Below are 18209 nucleotides of genomic sequence, written 5' to 3' on the forward strand. Positions count from 1 at the left end.
AATTTGGTTGATCACTATCCCAACGTCTGAACGTGGTCTCATTTAGAGACCTCCCATTTAGAGACCACTCCCATCTGCCACGAAACCCTATCCAGAATTGTGGATTATTTCCTGTTACACTGATCATTGCAGCCATGTTGTCATCATTTTCAATGGTGGCCAAGTCGATGAAGTGTTCTCTGCAGTATTGCTGAGCTTCAGTCCAGGTCTTCATCAGGTTCACATAGTGGTACTTCATGGAGTGGTACTGCATGGGGGAGCTAGAGCAAAGACTCCACAGCCCTGATAGGAGACAAAGTGTTAGGGTCTAACAAATGTGTAATTTTAGCTGGGAAAGGTTTGAGGTATCAAGCACTATACTGAATATCACTAACCTGAGAGCAGTATGATGAGCACTGTCATGGCTTTGGCCTACAAATTTGCTGTGAAATGATAATCAACAGTATTATCCATCAACATCATAATCATCATCATCAGCAGCGGCAGCACTGGCATTACTGAGCAGTATATCTAAAGGTGACACCAGTGTGGTCATTACACAAAATTCTTAAGTGTTAAATCCTATCCTATCACAAGATAGGATGACATTACAACATTTGCCATTACAGAATTGTGTGTGCGGTGGGTGGATCTTATTTTCGCAGTAGATAGGAATTTTATTACAGAAGTATACTAATTTAATTTAGGAATCCTAATTTAGATTGGCTCTGTCTTAAATTCTAAATTCTGTGTAAAGCAGAGTCAAGTATACTGTGAGTCATAGTCAGAAGATGATGTTCTTCACTGATAATGTTTTGATGAGAATATACAGAATGCCCAGACATCTTATTTTCTGTGTCCTGCTCACAGAGCTGCCTGTTGTTTAACAAAACAGTGATGTGTTTTTGCTCAGGGAGAGACAGAAGACAAGTCACCCAGGATATTTGTGCTATTGTGTCACAATGCACACCAAAGGTAGTGTCACAGGAGGTAGAGTGGCCGCTAGGTTCACAGTTCGATCCCGGGCTCCCCCAGAGTATATCGAAGTGTCCTTGAGCAAGACACTGAACCCCTAATTGCTCCTGATGAGCAGGTTGGTTTCTTGCATGGTTTCCTCCGCCGTCGGTGTATGAATGTGTGAATGGGTGAATGTAATACACATTGTAAAGCACCTTGGTTAAAGGCGCTATATGAATGCACAATTTAACCTTTTACCATACGATTCCCACATTAATGGCCCTTCTCTTTTTGCTTACTTACTAGACACTGGTAACAAACATAATTTAACAAATTAAAAAAGCATAACAATGTAGTGTCCATTCTAACCATAAATACAGACATAAGCAAATTATTTCTTATTCATATTTAGGATTTTCACAAATATATAAGACTTCCAAGAAGGTGCTTAGGTGACGCATGGCTAAAGTACCTATCTACCCCCTATCTACCACCACGGAGTCTTGGAATCCACTGTGGTGCGTGGACAAGTGTCAATACAAACACAACTGGCCATGTTTGGGGGAGGGAAGCCATGGCGGAGTAGCCTGGTAAACCCTCCCTCCGGAAATCTCATTTCCATTTGATTTCAGGAGTGAGTCTGGCCTGACCCGCCTTTCTGCAATATTCGCTCTGTACGCCGAACTGACGAGCCTATCAGCGGCGTCGCACATCGTTCTGTGATTGACAGCGACAGTTGGCCAATCAGGTGGTGAGTTCGAGTGAGCCCGAATGAAGCCGAGTGCAGCCTGACTGGGGCCGACAAAAGACGAACGGCAGCCATTGTTGTTTCCGCGAGTGCCGTCAGTTCTTATTTTCGTTTTTAAAACGGTCTCAAACTTCTTTTTTGAGGCACGGAATTTACTATTAAGATATCGTTTGGATAGAATTTAGTTGTTTAACTTCATATATGTGGTCAATTAATCATGACAGAGCCTATTTAAAAATATAAATTTAGAGAACCGGCAGGGGCGGGGAGTGACACGCATGTATCCCAATAAGGCAACCTATTTTGGGCATGACCGTCCCAAAAGTCCCGTTGCGTCACATAGTCTGGAGGTCGTCAAAATGAACTGCTGATTGGCTGAAGGGGAAAAACGATCATTGGTTGAAGGGGTTGTCAGTCAACGGTATTACTCCCGCCCAACTCCAGCCCACAGCGAATATTGCAGAAAGGCGGTTCAGGCCAGACTCACTCCTGAAATCAAATGGAAATGAGATTTCCGGAGGGAGGGTTTACCAGGCTAATGGCGGAGAGGGCGATCACTGTTGCTGCGCTAGTGACTCCTACGGCAGGGGTCGGCAATAGGCGGCCCGCGGGCCGAAATTGGCCCCCCAGAAATAATATCTGGCCCGTGAGATAATTTTGAGAAGAAAAAAAAATTTGAATTTTTTTTTTTTTTTTTTTTTAGAAAAATATTTTTTGATTTTGAACCCACTTTTGAAATCATGCACTCATAAACACGATGCATTTTAAAGGATTTATAACATTTTATAGCTAGATTAGAGGAAAATGGAGAAGAAAAAAAAAATCACCAGAAAAATCGCCTGTGCTGATATTTAAACCGGAAAAAATGTTGATTTATATTGGTCAAACAGAACCGAATTAGACCCAAATTAGACCCGAATTAGACCGAGTTAGACCCGAATTAGACCCGAAAAATTTTGCGGCGGGCGCGTGTTGTGCACGCACATGCACGCGCGCTGCGCGCACGTGCATATTCGCGGGGAGGCCCGGCCCGCGATGGAATGTCTGGGAGTGATATTGGCCCTAGGCTTATCTCAATTGCCTACCCCTGTCCTACGGCCTGGGGCAGCACCCATGTCAGCAGGGGGTGTTGAACAGGAGGAATAGGACAGAGGCGCTATATATGCCCCATTGGCAGGTGTGCCAGTATGGTACACGAGCTGTACAGCAATGGCATCACAGAATTGTGTGGGGAGGGTTATTGCATAATAACTACATAAACATAATTGGCTAAATTGTATTTGTAAAAAAATAAAATAATAATACTAATTATTATTATTATAGTGGTATTATAATAGAAGATATGACTTAGGTAACACAACCATGAGCTAAGCATTTGCTTAACTATGATGTTTTTTGCATGTTATTGTATATTATTGTTTGTCTTTAAATGTCTCGATGAATTGAATACACATGACCTTAATGGAAACAAGCCCTGGGGCTTATCTGGGTTATCCTTGTAGCATTCCTTTGTATAAATCTGTGCCACCATGTCTTTTTTTTTTGGCAAACTGTTTATAAATAAAGTATTCAATCAATCATCATCATCAATTTTGTAATGGAAAAATACCCCGCATATGGCCCACTGAATATGAAAAATAAAAACTTAGAAACATACCTGATGGAGGATTATGTTCAGCCTTTCTCTCTCTCTCTCTCTCTCTCTCTCTCTCTCTCTCTCTCTCTCTCTCTCTCTCTCTCTCTCACACACACACAGTCAGGACTGAGCTTTTATTTAAACTAGACCTTGAAGTTACAGGCTTTAAAGGAGGAAGACCCTAACCACCAAACATGTGGACAACTTGAAAATAATGCATAGAGGGCTTATTCAAAGTAGCATAATCTGTAGATGCAAACAAAGTGTATGGAAGCGCACCCAGGCTTGAGTAAGTGCACCCATTTGAGTAATTCAAATGAGGAGACTACCGTGGCACACCAACAATTAATAGGATGGTATCAAAGCACAATGTTGATTTAGAACTGGTATCATTAAACAGAGTCAAGCTAAGAAGTCCATGTGTTATGTAAAGTATCACCATCTACATTTGCTATCGGATAGGACAAAATAAGCCAAGACACTAGTCAAATCCAACATGGTCTCACACCAAAGCAATTCGACATTGTATAAATCACAATGTGTACAAGTGTAATTACAGCATATTCAACTTCATTGTCACATCACAAGTTTACAGGTGTAAAAGAGTGGGTGAAATTCTTTTTTGTACAAAATCCCAATCTTTTGCAGTTTTAAGAAAACTGTTTCACGGGTAAAGACTATAAAAAGTAAAAGGTGCCTAAATATGTGATTAAGATTTGGAGCAGATGGGGTGCTGCTTTCATGATTGGTGGCAAAAGGGGCCCTTCCTGCAAGCCAATAGTAGCCAATCAGAATTGAATCTGAGAAATCTGACGGATTCATCTTTATTACATGACTACAGAGATCATGTGTACTGATTCGTGTGAGTTTTGGACAAAATCTTTAAGAGTATTAGCAAAATGTATGTTTTGAAGAAAACCGTAAAATGGCAATCATAGGCAGAATTGGGCCCAATTCATTAGACAACAGGAAATTATTATTTTTATTATACCATATGCGTAGATCATAATATACAAGCTCATAGCTTGCTATACTATTAGCTTGTAGATCAAACTAATTGTAGATAAATTGTTTGATTTGTGCAAATCTTTGAATATATATTTCTTTAAAGCAAACATTTTTAAAGACGGGGTGCCGTGATTTTCAGTGATTCCCCCCCCCCCCCCCAAAACATAATCATCAGGTATTATGGTTATACTACGAGGAAGATTTTTTTTCAAAAAAGTGTACAGAAAGTGTTAAAATTATGTTTTTATGTGGGCACGCCTCCAGTTCATTAAGTATACCCCCTTATACTCACCTTAGCACCTCCTCCACCACCTTAGCGCCACCCACCTGTCCTAGTCCCTCCTCCTCCTCATGCCCACACCTGTTGTGTTATGATAATGAGGGGGAGGGTATATTTTGACTGTGTCATTAAATGGCTGTTTTTCTATTGGCATGTTTGACCCTCAAGGTTTCAGCCTCCAGGAAGAAACTCAAAATAGTCAGAGAAGACATGAAACACCATAAAAACACCACCAGGGGGCTTAATGAAGTTCTATCAACCTCATAGACATGAAAAACAGAAAAAGTGCAAAACCATGGCACCACCTCTTTAACTCAAATCTTTGCTTCTGGGGGTCACTGGAACAAAATATGTTTTAGCTGGGGGTCCGCAGCCAAATACATGTAATTTTGGGGTCATTGACATGAAAAAGTGTGAGCACCGCCACCATTGATATTATTGTAACATACGTTTTTCAGAAGGATTTAGAAGACATTTGTAGATGTGTTCCCGAATTGAATGGGTTGAGTGAAACATGAGTTTAACATAGCTTAAACTTAAACATTCAGAGTGAATGCAGCCGACATACTGCACATGTTCATAGTTCACATTCAGTTTAGATGCATGCTTCAACTCTACTGTGAAAGGTTGTGTCTCACCAAAGCTGTAGCATATCACCCTGTGTGGATCTGTACAGGAAGCGTCTTTCCACTTCATGCTTTCATGTATCAGGGCACAAGACTGCTCTTCAACAATGTCTGGGTCACTATCTGCCCAATATCTGAAGTGAGTCTCTCCATCGGTGTGTATATGGATCCTTTGGATCTCTTAAATTCATTTGATTACTCTATGTATTGGCCCACCAAATATGAATTCAATTTAAAATCTCTGAAACATACCTGGTGGAGGATTATGTTCAGCCTTTGTCTCTCTCTCACACAGTCAGGACTGGCCATTTATTTACATGGGATATTCAAGTTACAGGCTTTGAAGGAGATAGACCCCAGCAACCAAAGATGCAAACAACTTGAAAATAATAGTTGAGAGGACTTATTCAAAGTAGAATTATGCAAACAAGTGTATGGAAGTGCACCCAGGCTTGAGTAAGTGCACCCATTAGAGTAATTCAAATGAGGAGATTACCTTGACATACAAATGAATAGCATCGTATCAAATCACAATTAGAAATGGTATCGTTAAACAGAGTCAAGCAGTGACTTCTATGTGTTATGTACAGTAAGTATTGGTATCTAAATTTGCTATCTGATAGAACATAATACTGTATAAGTCAAGCCACTAGTATAAATCCAACATGGTCTCACACCAAAGCAATCAGAATTCAACATTGTCCATTAAATCACAAATGTGTCCAAATGCAATTTCAGCATCTTCACTTTCAACTTTATTTTCAGCTTCTTTAAGTTTACAGAGTTGGTTTATTTATTTACATGCTCCCAATGTTTTTGCTCTTTCAAGAACACATGTTACTATACATCACATGGGTAAAGAATAAATAAAGAAATAAAGAAAGAAACAAGGAAAACAAAGTCAGATAGTAAGAAGGCACAATCAACTATGTCAACATAAGTCAAAACTATTGTCAAAACAGAAATGAAATGAAGCAGAATATGCTTCTTGTGAAAGTAGAGAAACATTTGCAGCAAATATAAATAACAGCAGATAAAGAATCCCAGCCTCCGGTATAGTCCCAAAATTCCCATATTTGAAGGCAAACATCATCGTTAATCCATGGTTAATGGTTAATAATTGCTAACGTATGAATGTGCAGTATCTGTCTCATCTGCTCACTCAAATAACTTCAACTGATCCAGAATGTCTCCCCCCTTTTGCATTCCCTTCACTGGCTTCTGGACGCTGTCCGTATCCAAAACAAATGCAAAACACTGGTTATGGACTACAAGGCAATACAGGGCATGGCACCCAGTTATATTCAGGACATAATCCATCCCTACACCCTTTTCCACACTCTTATATCAGTTAACAAAGGAAATCTGTCTCTCCCATCCCTACAACACCTTTTCCAATGCTGGCCAATCGCTCATTGCTCTCAAGCTAGGACTGCAGCCTCATCTTCCAGTGACTGAAAATCACCTCTCCAGACTCCTACCTCATACCACTAGTACTCCTGATTCCTTGTATCCCTTATTGTCACCTATATTATTGATTGCTACTGTACTGTAGTCATTTTATTCAGTTGACTGCATAGAATTGTATGTTGATTGTATGTTGGCAACTTTGTCATAGTAGCCTGTGTTATTTAGATAGATAATAGTGTATGCTTGACCACAAATGCTAAAAATGTAGTTTGTTGTAGATTGCATGTTGTTTAGACAGATGCTAGGTTTGATGTTTACATGGTATCCTAGTTTCTTTGTCTATACAGAAAATGTGTCTTTCTTTTATACAATATTTACTCTTTTATACAATATTTCAGCTCCACGCTACCTGCCTCGCTGGATCCGTGGCAGTATGCATACCGCAAAAACAGATCCACCGACGACGCTATTGCCATGGCTCTCCACACCGTCCTCTCGCACATGGACAACAAGCTGCTGAAGGACAAATATGTACGTATGCTGTTCGTGGACTACAGCTCAGCATTCAACACCATTGTCCCAGCAATACTTGACAAAAAGCTCAGAGACCTAGGGCTACACCCAAGCATGTGCGACTGGATACAGGACTTCCTGTCCAACCGACATCAGGTGGTGAGAATGGGCAGCATCACATCTGACCCCCTGACCCTCAACACCGGAGCACCCCAGGGATGCGTGCTGAGCCCTCTCCTCTACTCCCTGTACACGTATGACTGCATAGCCACACATGTCTCCAACACCATCATAAAGTACGCGGACGACACGACAGTGATAGGCCGAATCGTAAACAACGACGAGTCTGACTACAGAGATGAGATCAACTCACTGGCGCTCTGGTGCCGGGAGAACAACCTCGCTCTCAACGTCGACAAGACCAAAGAACTGATCGTGGACTTCAGGAGGCCGCGGAGAGACCATGCGCCCATCCTCATCGACGGTGCTGCAGTGGAAAGGGTCAGCGAGTTCAAGTTCCTCGGAGTACACATCGAGGAGGACCTTAAATGGGAGACGCACACCACACACGTGAAGAATAAGCTTGGAGTAGGACAGCGCATCCTCAAGCTGTACTACAACAGTTCGGTTGAAGGCGTCCTAACAGGCTGCATCACGGCCTGGTACGGGAACTGCACTGCCCGAGAGAAGATCAACCTACAGCGAGTAGTGCGATCGGCAAAGCGAATAATGGGAAGCGAGCTCCCAGCGCTTCAGGATCTGTACAAGAAGCGGTGCGTGGTCAAAGCCAAGCGCATCATCAAGGACAAGTACCACCCAAGTCACAGACTGTTCAGAACCCTACAACGACCGCGACCGGGCAAGGGGACCTACCGCAGTATCAAGAGTTCCACCACCAGGTTCTGGAATAGTTTTAACCCGGCTGCTGTCAGAATGCTGAATGAAGCATGAGCCCTTTTCAGCAGCCTGACAACAGGCGGTACTGCCCAGCTGGTTGCAGACTTTTCTGGCTCTTCCTGAACACACCTGTGGATTATTATACCAGGAAAATGACTTGGACTTATGAGGAATCATACCAGCGGAAAAAAAAAACCCTTCATGTGTACAGTTTGTGACAAAAGCTTTAGTCAAAATGCTAATCTTAAGAAACACATGTTGATACACACAGGAGAAAGGGCTTTAAATGTACTCTTTGTGGCAAAAGCTTTAGTCAAAATGCGAAAGATTACTTTTTGTTGCTCTCCTTCATGGAGCTACTTGCGGATTATACCAGGGTCAGTCCACCCTTAGGTGAATACGCACTGACCCTCTGCACCTTAATCCCCATGTATAACGCACAAACTTTTTTTTGATTTTTTATTATTGCGCTCTTTTTCTCTCTAAGCACCTTAGCGTCTATAAGTATATCATGCACAGTATACATACATTGCTGCTATGCTCAGGCACCTTAGTTTGTCTCTTATCTCAGGTACTTTGTAAATATGTAGATAACTTGTTTTTGGCCTTCTATTGTTCTCTGTTGATCTCCTTCCCACTTAACCCCCTACCCCTCTTCTTTTTCTCTCTCCCCACTCTTCTTTCTACGGAATTTAACGTTGCGATGGGAGTGTTGTACAAAAACGAATTTCACCCACTTTTTTACCTTGTAAACCTGTGATGTGACAATAAACCTGATTCTGATTCTGATTCTGATTCTACTCACATTAACTCGCTCTGGATAAGAGCATCTGCTAAAGCACATTGTAAATTATAAGGCAGTGTCAAACGGTAGTTTGAAAGTTTATTGAGCACACAGAGAAAAGAACAATTGCACAATCATAATACAAAAATACGCAAAACAGGATAGGAATAGATAGAAAATATTATGATCTCAGATGTTGTACAAACTAAATGTTAGGCATAAAGGACACTTTAAGAAGAAAAGTAAATCATTTGCAAGGAAAACACACCATACATTTAAAGTTGTTCTTCAAATTATTAGATCTCAGCTTTGATGTTTTTAAATTAAAGGAAATGCCTGACTTTCAATCTTGAAAACAGTGTCAGAAACTCTTGTTTGTCTTGCACTAGTTCAAGAACTTCTAATTGTGATATTAATGCCACTTCATTAGGGCTCTACTCATATGTACAGAACCTATGATCACTAACAGATCAGTGATAATAGATAAATTATGAATCAATATCTATTTAACTTAATATTTAATTAAATATAGAGATAATTAAATTATATATGTCTCGTGTCTATAGTTTGAACTTAGTATATAATTGTGACTCTTCTCTCAACTATTCTGAGTCATCTTCACAGACATTTGGAGTAACATCCTTTATTTTCTTGTGGAAGATCTGTCCATCTGGCTGGATCTTCCATCTAATTTTTAAGTCTACATGATGTCCTTGTTCTGCCATTCTCCTCTTGATCTGAAAGAAATATTTAGAGAAATGATTGTATGCATTTAGATAACGTGGGTTAATTTAGCTAACGTTTGTACACAACATTTTGTGTATGTTTGTTTACATTATGCATGTATGAGCGTATTTAAGATACTCTATATATAGGCGGCCTGCATTGCTAACATGTACCCTGAGCCATGAGGGGAGGCCATACTGTAGCTCAGTGGTTTTCAACCCTTTGTCCACAATTCCATACTGTATTGAGGTGGTACCATTTGAGAGATAACAGGCAAACGTTGATCAAAATAACAATTATTTAATTAAGTAATGCAGATGTTCAACAATAATTGAACTCTTGAGAGTGTAAAATGAAACCAAATGGACCCGTAAGGGTCCATTTGGTTTCATTTTACACTCTCAAGAGTTAAAGATCTATAAGGGTCCACCTGGAACCCCCTCCACCCCGGACCACTGGTTGAGAACCACTGCTGTACTGTAGCTGAATGGGTAGAGAGGCTGTTTTGGCTTCAGAAGATCTGCCTAGTATGGCAGATACTGTGAAAAGAGAAGTCCTTTTCTCTTTTTAAACAAATGGTTTGTTGTGGTGTGAGACCACTCTGTTAGTAGACTGAGCTGTAACGTTACTGTTGCTATTTGTTACCGTTGTTACTCTTGCTTGTTTGTTATGTTGATGGGACAAAATGGAACCAAATCCATTCGTACACTCCCTGAGTTAAATTAACGCTGAGGATTTTACAGTGTGTATTGGGATCTCTATAGCTTTATTGACTATCAGTGTTGTGTGAATGAATGTTTTTTGTTAATTTCAGACATTTAACCACTTAAACCCTAAATTGGGCCTTGGCTCTGTAGTTGGTTTTCAAAAATGTCCCTCTACACCAAATATTTTTGCCAAAAACGGCCGATCTACAAGCTTGTAGAGCGTTCTGAACTTGTAGATCTGCTATTTTCGGCTAAAGTTCTCTTAAGAATAGGTATGCCCACGGTTCAAGTGGTTAATGTAAAAAAAAGTGCTAAGTTCCTATCACACAAACATTTGGCAGCCCCCCTGTAGTAACTCTGAGGACCCACTATAGGGGTCCCGGACCCACTGTTGGAGACCCCTGGCATAGAGTCATGACATCACTCACTTGCTCCATGATGTCCTTCCGGGCGGCAGGGTCATTCAGGTCCACAGATCCAGCTGGACTCAGCTCGATCTTCACCATCCGCTTCACAACATCTCCAACTGAATGGATATAGCAGTGGTGTCATTCTGTTCAGTCCTTCAAACTACACTATTAATATTAACCATTATTCAAATTTACTATATTTATTATAATGCATGCAAGCACTTGCTTATACGCAATATTTGAAATGGTGAATTAACAACACTCACCTTCATAACAAAACAACAAAACAAAATACAAAAAAACTAGAAACTCATTAAAGAAAGCTTCTCTGTAGTCAACACCTCCATTTTAGCCCATTAAAACCGGGGAAGCATCTGGGTCATTTTAGATTTGACCTATACAGAATATAGGCCTATAGCAACATATGTTTTTCAGAAAACTCTTAGGATTTAGAAGGCATTTCATTGTTGTCTGGCAGAAACCTCTTATCTCCTTATTCAAACTTTTTGTCCCCCCCCCCCCCCCCCCCCCGCCCTACTGATCATACTACAGCGTCACACAAAAGCATCAAAATTAGTAGATCCACAATTTTGCGCCGCGTTTCGAGCGTGTAGATCCGCTACTTTTATGAAATGTAATCCCGAAAAGTAACAGTTTTGGACATATGAGGTTTCCACCCGACAGAGATGATTTGTGGAATCGGCCTCAGGTCTTAATGGGTTATTAATCTATTCAAACAAAACTCACCTTCGTAACAAACAAAAGGAAGCTTCTCGGTACAGTCAATATTGTTCCATTCTTTATTCAAAACAGACGCACATGGCTTCTTCTCATGCCTATCGCCTGGTATCTCGTCACCGCCGGGCTGCAGCTGACCCCACTTTCTGAATGACGAGTTGCTCTTGTCAGACCACGTCCATTTCCTGTGCAGGCCGATCCACGCATATCCACTCACTAATCCTGAGGCGTCGACGTTCTCTTCTTCGTTTCTAATGCTGGCCAGGTCCGTGTACTTCTCCCTGCAGTATTTCTGGCCATCAAACCAGGTCATTGGGGTGTCCACCAGTATGTATTTGCTAGAATCTGCTGGACACACACAAAGTAGCAAGAAAGCAAACATATTTTAAGTGTGCATTTTCGCAGTGCATGTAGGTTTAGAGCAAAGTAGTCGTGGTATTATATAGTATTAATTTATTACACCAAGTGATAAGCCACTGGCCTCATAGCTCAACATTAGAGAAATGGCAATGTTCACTGGGTGCAACATATCCAGTGATATTTTCTACTCATATTCATATTAATTACCTTCAACAATGTGGCTTTTTGTTTAGCTTTGTGAATTTATAAAAGCATCATGGTAAATTAGATTTATCAAACCACCAAATAAACACGGTCTAAGCTATCTTTTAGATGCTCTTAGATCAAATGTATATAATACTATAAAAATAGATAATGAAATGAGTATGAGAATTGGTTATAACGTTATAACATAAAGTTATTAACATAACTTAACATTCAGAGTATATGCAGCCTAAATACTGTACATTAGTTCACATACAGTTTCAAAGTATGTTTTCAACTCTACTGTAAAAGGTTGTGTCTCACCATTGCTGTAGCATATCACCCTGTGTGGGTCTGAACAGGAAGCATCTTTCCACTTCATGCTTTCATGTATCAGGGCACAAGACTGCTCTTCAACAATATCTGGGGCACCATCTTCCCAATACCTGAAGTCGGTCTCTCCATTACCATAAAAGTCCTTGTCATCTAGACACCACTCCCAGCTGCCATGAAGCCCGATCCAGAAGTTTGGACTATTTCCTGTTACACTGATCACTTCAGCCATCCTATCGTCATTTACAATGGTGGCCAAGTCCCTGAAGTGTTCTCTGCAGTAATGCTGGGCTTCAGTCCACGCCTTCACCTGGTTCACGTAGTGGTACTTTATGGTGAGGTTAGAGCAAAGATCCCACAGTCCTGTTAGGAGACAGAGCGTAATGCCCGGTTTACGACGGTGTCCAACGCCAAAAACAGCAGATTTACAAAGGTCTCACATCGCAATACGCTGTGAGCTTGTACATCGGCTGTTTTCAACGTGGAGCTAACCATTACATTTACAATTACAATGTACCATTAACATTTTTGTCATGTCAGAATGATTTAGCTAACCCTGCATTTGGGGAAAATCCTATCTTTTCTGCACATGGGAATTTACTTACCTGGGAGGAAACAATTCAGAAATTGTAATATTACATCACAGAATCAATGCAAAGACTGATATGGGATGGTATCAGTCCTGGTTTTCAAAGCAGTGGGCGTAGGTTTGTTACCGCTGGTTTCCATTCATTGAATTTAGATTTCCCCAGATGCATAAGTCGGCGGAGATCTCTGATTGTCTGGCTATGGGAGACTATAGGATTGGGGTGATTCTCGTTGAACATATATGGTACAGGACTCACATTTATGCAGAATAGGACCCTGCAGAACATAATAGTATATGGGGTGTGGGCTAAACAGTAGGTATTAAACGCATGGTTGTGTTCCTACCACAACTGCAGTCTCTCAGAGAGTAGCCAGAGGTCGCACCTGCAAGTGGACCTTTAATGGGCCGTCCAGAGGGGAATTTCTTCAGGTGGCAGTAATTTTTCCTGGAGAAAGTAAGAGCTGGCAAATCAAAATGTCAAATGCTCCTAGTCTCCTATAGTAATGTTCAGTGAATAAATTAACCATGTAACCACTGCCAATAATGGCACGCCCCAAATTGGGACACCAGGGTTAAAGTGGTTAGGCTTAACTAACCACATCACAAATAGTAATGACTTTTAGAACTAGGTAAACTTTCCACTGAGGTTTGCCTCATGTTTTAGAAACAATTTAAAATCTTACTATTATGCTATAGATATTGAAAAGCATGATAAAAAAGTGAATGCATGAATGCTTAAATGGCAAGACCACTTTGGTAGAGGTGTGGGTTGTGTGCCATGATGGTAACTCCAAAGGTGGGCAAGAAATCTAAAATAATTTCTCCATTGACTACAAATTGCAGAGGGAGTGAGTGCATTTTCCGGCAGCGAAACTGCCGCGGAACTGTCACGGAACTGCCGGCGGAGGAGCAGCAGCTGCCGGGGGTGTAGCGGCAGCTGCCGGGGGTGGAGCGGCAGCGCGGAATCAAATAAATAAAATATTACTGAGGTTAGGGTTAGGGGTTAGGGTTAGGTTTAGGTATAGTTTTACTGAGGTTAGGGGTTAGGGTTAGGTTTAGGCATAGTTTTACTGAGGTTAGGTTTAGGGGTTAGGGTTAGGTTTAGGCATAGGAAACTGCCCCTCCGCTGCTGCTGGCTGCTGGCCCGCCGGCAGCCCGCTGCTCTGCTGCGGCAGCTTCCGCTGCCGGAAAATGCACTCACTGTCCCATTTTTATTAACAAAACAAACAGTACTGGGTTTGGTGATATTCTATATTGTCAGAATCAGCTTTGTTTGAGTTTGTTTACAGGCTAAAAGAGCCTCCTGAGCCTCTTCACTGTACAAGACAACAGGTGGTGGAAGTGAACGGAACCCTGTCATCCCCCTTCCCAGTGAGCGGCGGCATTCCTCAAGGAAGCATACTAGGGCCTTTACTGTTCCTGGTGTACGTAAACGACATGCCATCAGCATGTGACTGCAATCTGTTCTCGTTCGCGGATGACTCGGCACTCCTGGTCTCGGGCAAGGACAGATTGCAGGTTTAGGAGGCCCTTAGCTCTGAACTCGGTAGAATCTGCCCCTGGCTCACTGATAACAAACTATCACTACAAAACTGAATCCATTCTTTTTGGGTCCAGAATAAACCTCTGCAAGACCAAAGACTTCACGGTCAAAGTGGGCGACAATGTTATCTCAAGGAAAGACCTACCTGGGTTGTATCTCAGAGGCCAACGTCTCAAGTGAAAAAATGGCAACAAAAGTAATCAGAAAAGTAAACCAAAGAACCAATCTCCTATTTAGGATCTCCTCGTGGTCGTGATCTCCCTCAACACATTGAGGACACTAGCAGGGGCACTCATCCAATGTCATTTCGACTATGCATGCACCTCGTGGTACGTTAGCATTGGCCTCAATGGCATTAAAAACAAAACTGTTAACCTCTCAAAACAAACTGATCAGGTTACTACTAGGCCTTACACCCATAACTCACCTAACCCCTGCTCCTTATGCTAGGGTGGGATGGCTCAGGGTAGATGACAGAGTAAAGCAATTTGCAATGGGCCTGGTCTACAAGATACGCAAGAAAACAGGGGTACCTGTCCGACTACTTCAATAGTATAAAAGACACACACTTGCACAACACTGATCTCACTGAACCCAGTTTCGGCATAAAAATGGGGTCAAATTCGTTCTACTGCTATGCCGCCAGAATGTGGAATACTACCAACAGGCATAAAAAAGTGTGACTCCTTATCCTCCTTCAAAACCGCTCTAGAGGGGCACCTACAATTGGCTGCAAATTGTAACTGGCCCCTGTAAAAAGTAAAAAGTCTAAGCTTATCACTGGAAATGACCGCTACTACTATTACTACTTTTGCATATTGTTGTATGTTATTGTTTGTCTTTGGAGTAGCTCAAGAGGTAGAGCAGCCTCTTAGGAATCGAAAGGTTCGTTCCCTGGCTCCTCCTGGCTTCATATCAAAGTGTCCTTGAGCAAGACACTTAACCCCTAATTGCTCCCGATGAGACTCCCGCCGTCATTATGTGCATGCGTGTGTGAATGGGTGAATGTAACGCACCTTGTAAAGCATCTTGAAGAAAGGCACTATATACACGTAAATGCACCATTTCCATTTGTCATGATGTATCAGGTCTGACTAGGCCTTGAACAGCTAAGAAATGACAAAATCTACAAAAGGTGAATACATTAACAACTTACTGTTATGATTGATTAATAGCTCTATTAGGGTTCTCCAATGATTAGATTTTCAGAACTTGCTTAAAATTGTGCTTTAAAAGGTGCATAAATTGCAGCAAATCAAACCGTGAACTTACCTGTGGTCACGGGTCCAGTCAGATCGTAAAAAAGTATAGGCCTGGCAGGTTGGTTTCTGAGTGCATTTCCTCTGGCATTGTTTAAAATCAGAAAAGAAATGGTCAAGATCGCCTCCTGGGAAGTCAACGTCCACTAAGGTTTGCTCACACTCTGGACAAATGAAAAACAACACACCCACACACACACACACACACACACACACACACACACACACACACACACACACACACACACACACACACACACACACACACACACACACACACACACACACACACACACAAACAACAAATATTTATTTATGTCCGCATAAACAGAAGTACAAGATGTACAAAGGACATAAACACTGCCAGTGCAGATAATGGGAAAACAGCCAGTTACAAAGTGCATATAAGGCAGAGCATTGTTACATACAAAAATGTTGACATACTTGTCAAACACAGCGGACAACAATCATGGGTAAAGGAAACAACGCCTCCTCCAAATTAAGCGGCTTCCTATAATAGCTGATATTGAGCAGTACCTTGCTAATTGTTTAGCCCTCCTTTTGGAGAGGCCAGGGGCGGACTGGCCATTTGGCATACCGGGCAAATTTTAATATTTTTGCTCCCGTTTTAGGATTATTACGCACATTTCCGGGTCGCACGGCCCAATTATAAGTTATTACGTGAATGTTTGGGCTGGGATGCTTTCCAGCAGTGGCCTCAGTGCGGCTGCAGAGTTCATGTGCAACCTAGGTGGTGGCCTATAGACCACCGAAGTCCTCACTCGTTCATCCCCAGGTTCGTAAAGTAATTTCGCGATGGAGAATAATATTGGGTCATCATAGAATCGTTTCATATAAGAATTGTTGTCCAAAAATAAACAAACTGTCTCGGCATAATTGTCAGGGAGGAGGTTCTGTATCGTTTAAGTAACATTATCGTTTTCTCACCGTCAGTTGATGCTTCATATCCATAAGAGTCAAACCGCCGGGGTCACTTGTTTATTTTTGGAACACAGTTCTTATTTGACGCGATATTAAAGACGTCTATGGGATTCACTCATGGGGGTGGAAAACTGCGAACCAGGTAGACAAACCAAGGATGTGTAAATTACGTCAGACTTCGGTGGTCTATATGCTTTACCTAGAGCTGCTGGGCTGACGCCCCGCCCCCCCCCCCCCCTCCCCCGTTGACAAAACGGCCCGGGGGGCCCTGGGAGAGGCCGGCCATTTGAAGAAGGGTTCAAATAGATGCATATACTTGGTTATGGAGCTAAATAGAAAAACATTACCTTTTTGACTGAGAGAGAGTCCGCTCAAAGAGAGCACACCCGTTAGAATCCAATAAACTTCCATTCAGATTTATGCTGAAGTTCACCTGAAACCTGTCAAGTTTCTTCAAACTCAGCTGTGTTGGTTGGTTCAGAGTAAAGCATTACTCAGGGAAAACTCTTCCATGCCAAGGTCCCCCAAATAGTCATGGCCTCTAGCTGGAGGCCCCTATTGCTATATATAAAAGAACAACAACAACCTGAAAATAGCTAAAATACCCATGGTCATGATGCATTGTGAGCAGTGTTTTGTATCGCTGTCAGATTTTTTCCCCCCGTAAAATAATGCCCTATTTCGTCATTCTACAGTATCATACAAAAGTAGCAAAAATAGCCGAGTACTAGTGATGTGCGGGTCGGGTTTTTTCATGACCCGCCCAGCCCCGCCACGGAACCCAACCTGCCTCAACCCGCCCCGCAAACCCATATATAAGTCTATGGCTCAACCAGCCCCGCGACCCTGCGGGTCGTACCTATAATTCTGTAAAATCATGGTTAGAAAATAATCTTCAAGTATACACCCCAAGTGTATTTAAACTGTTTTATTGTTATTCTTCTTATTCTTATTAGGAATAAATAAAGACAAAACAAGAGCATGTGATTTGTTTTTGTTTTTTTTGCCTGACTCGACCACCCGCGCCGCGGGTTGACCCGCGGGTTACGGGTCGGCCAGCTCATCACTACCGAGTACTAAAAGCTCACAATGCATTACATCGCAACGCATGGTGAGCTTGTACTGTAGATCAGCTATTTCTTTGCTCTTTTCTTTAAGTGAAAGTGAAAATTGTTAAGTGTGTCTGTGGGTTTTATAAATACTGAACCAATGAACGGTAACAAGACCTTGTGACTAAATAATAACTACATTGGATCCATTGGAACACAGGTTCTTTTATCTATTTTCTGAAAAGGAACTGTTTTGGACATATGAGGTTTCCATCCGACAGCAATGATATTCAGTATATTAGGACATCTGAACATTGTACTGTATATATCAGACTCCTCTTTTGCTGATGTTGTCTGGTGCATCGCAGGAGTTCTGCAAGTTCTGCACCACAACTAGAGTGATATGGCATGACGGGGGGTGATGACCAGTGTTGCCATGTCTGCTTATTATAAGCTTATTGCTTCCCAATGTTGTTTAAACCAGTCCTCAAACATTTTCATGTCAAGGACCCCCTACGTAATTTGTATTTGT

General features: G+C 41.7%; 1 protein-coding gene and 1 long non-coding RNA gene across 2 annotated transcripts; both read right to left on the reverse strand.

The window, feature by feature from the left end:
- Nucleotides 1–9288: 9288 nt before the first annotated feature.
- LOC311061998 (C-type lectin domain family 19 member A-like) lies at nt 9289–12358 on the reverse strand. The gene is made up of 4 exons (XM_084080739.1): nt 12287–12358; nt 11429–11764; nt 10700–10797; nt 9289–9575 (listed from the first exon to the last, which is right to left on the reverse strand). The coding sequence occupies exons 1-4, from the start codon at nt 12342–12344 to the stop codon at nt 9441–9443; spliced, it is 627 nt and encodes a 208-aa protein (XP_083936865.1). The 5' UTR covers nt 12345–12358; the 3' UTR covers nt 9289–9440.
- Nucleotides 12359–13258: 900 nt separating this feature from the next.
- On the reverse strand, nt 13259–17166 carry LOC311061453. Its single transcript, XR_014602393.1, has 3 exons — nt 16976–17166; nt 15700–15850; nt 13259–13329 (listed from the first exon to the last, which is right to left on the reverse strand). It is a non-coding gene; the product is annotated as an uncharacterized lncRNA (long non-coding RNA).
- Nucleotides 17167–18209: the final 1043 nt, after the last annotated feature.

Source organism: Gymnoscopelus microlampas, assembly GCF_963454915.1.
Source record: "Gymnoscopelus microlampas genome assembly, chromosome: 15".
Taxonomy (NCBI): domain Eukaryota; kingdom Metazoa; phylum Chordata; class Actinopteri; order Myctophiformes; family Myctophidae; genus Gymnoscopelus; species Gymnoscopelus microlampas.

Coding starts and splice junctions, on each gene's coding strand:
- LOC311061998 (XM_084080739.1), bottom strand. CDS start 12,344: ATGAAGTGGAAAGATGCTTCCTGTTCAGACCCACACAGGGTGATATGC. Junction 10,798..11,428: donor TCCTTTTGTTTGTTACGAAG/GTGAGTTTTGTT, acceptor ATATCCATTCAG/TTGGAGATGTTGTGAAGCGG. Junction 9,576..10,699: donor GGAAGGACATCATGGAGCAA/GTGAGTGATGTC, acceptor TATTTCTTTCAG/ATCAAGAGGAGAATGGCAGA.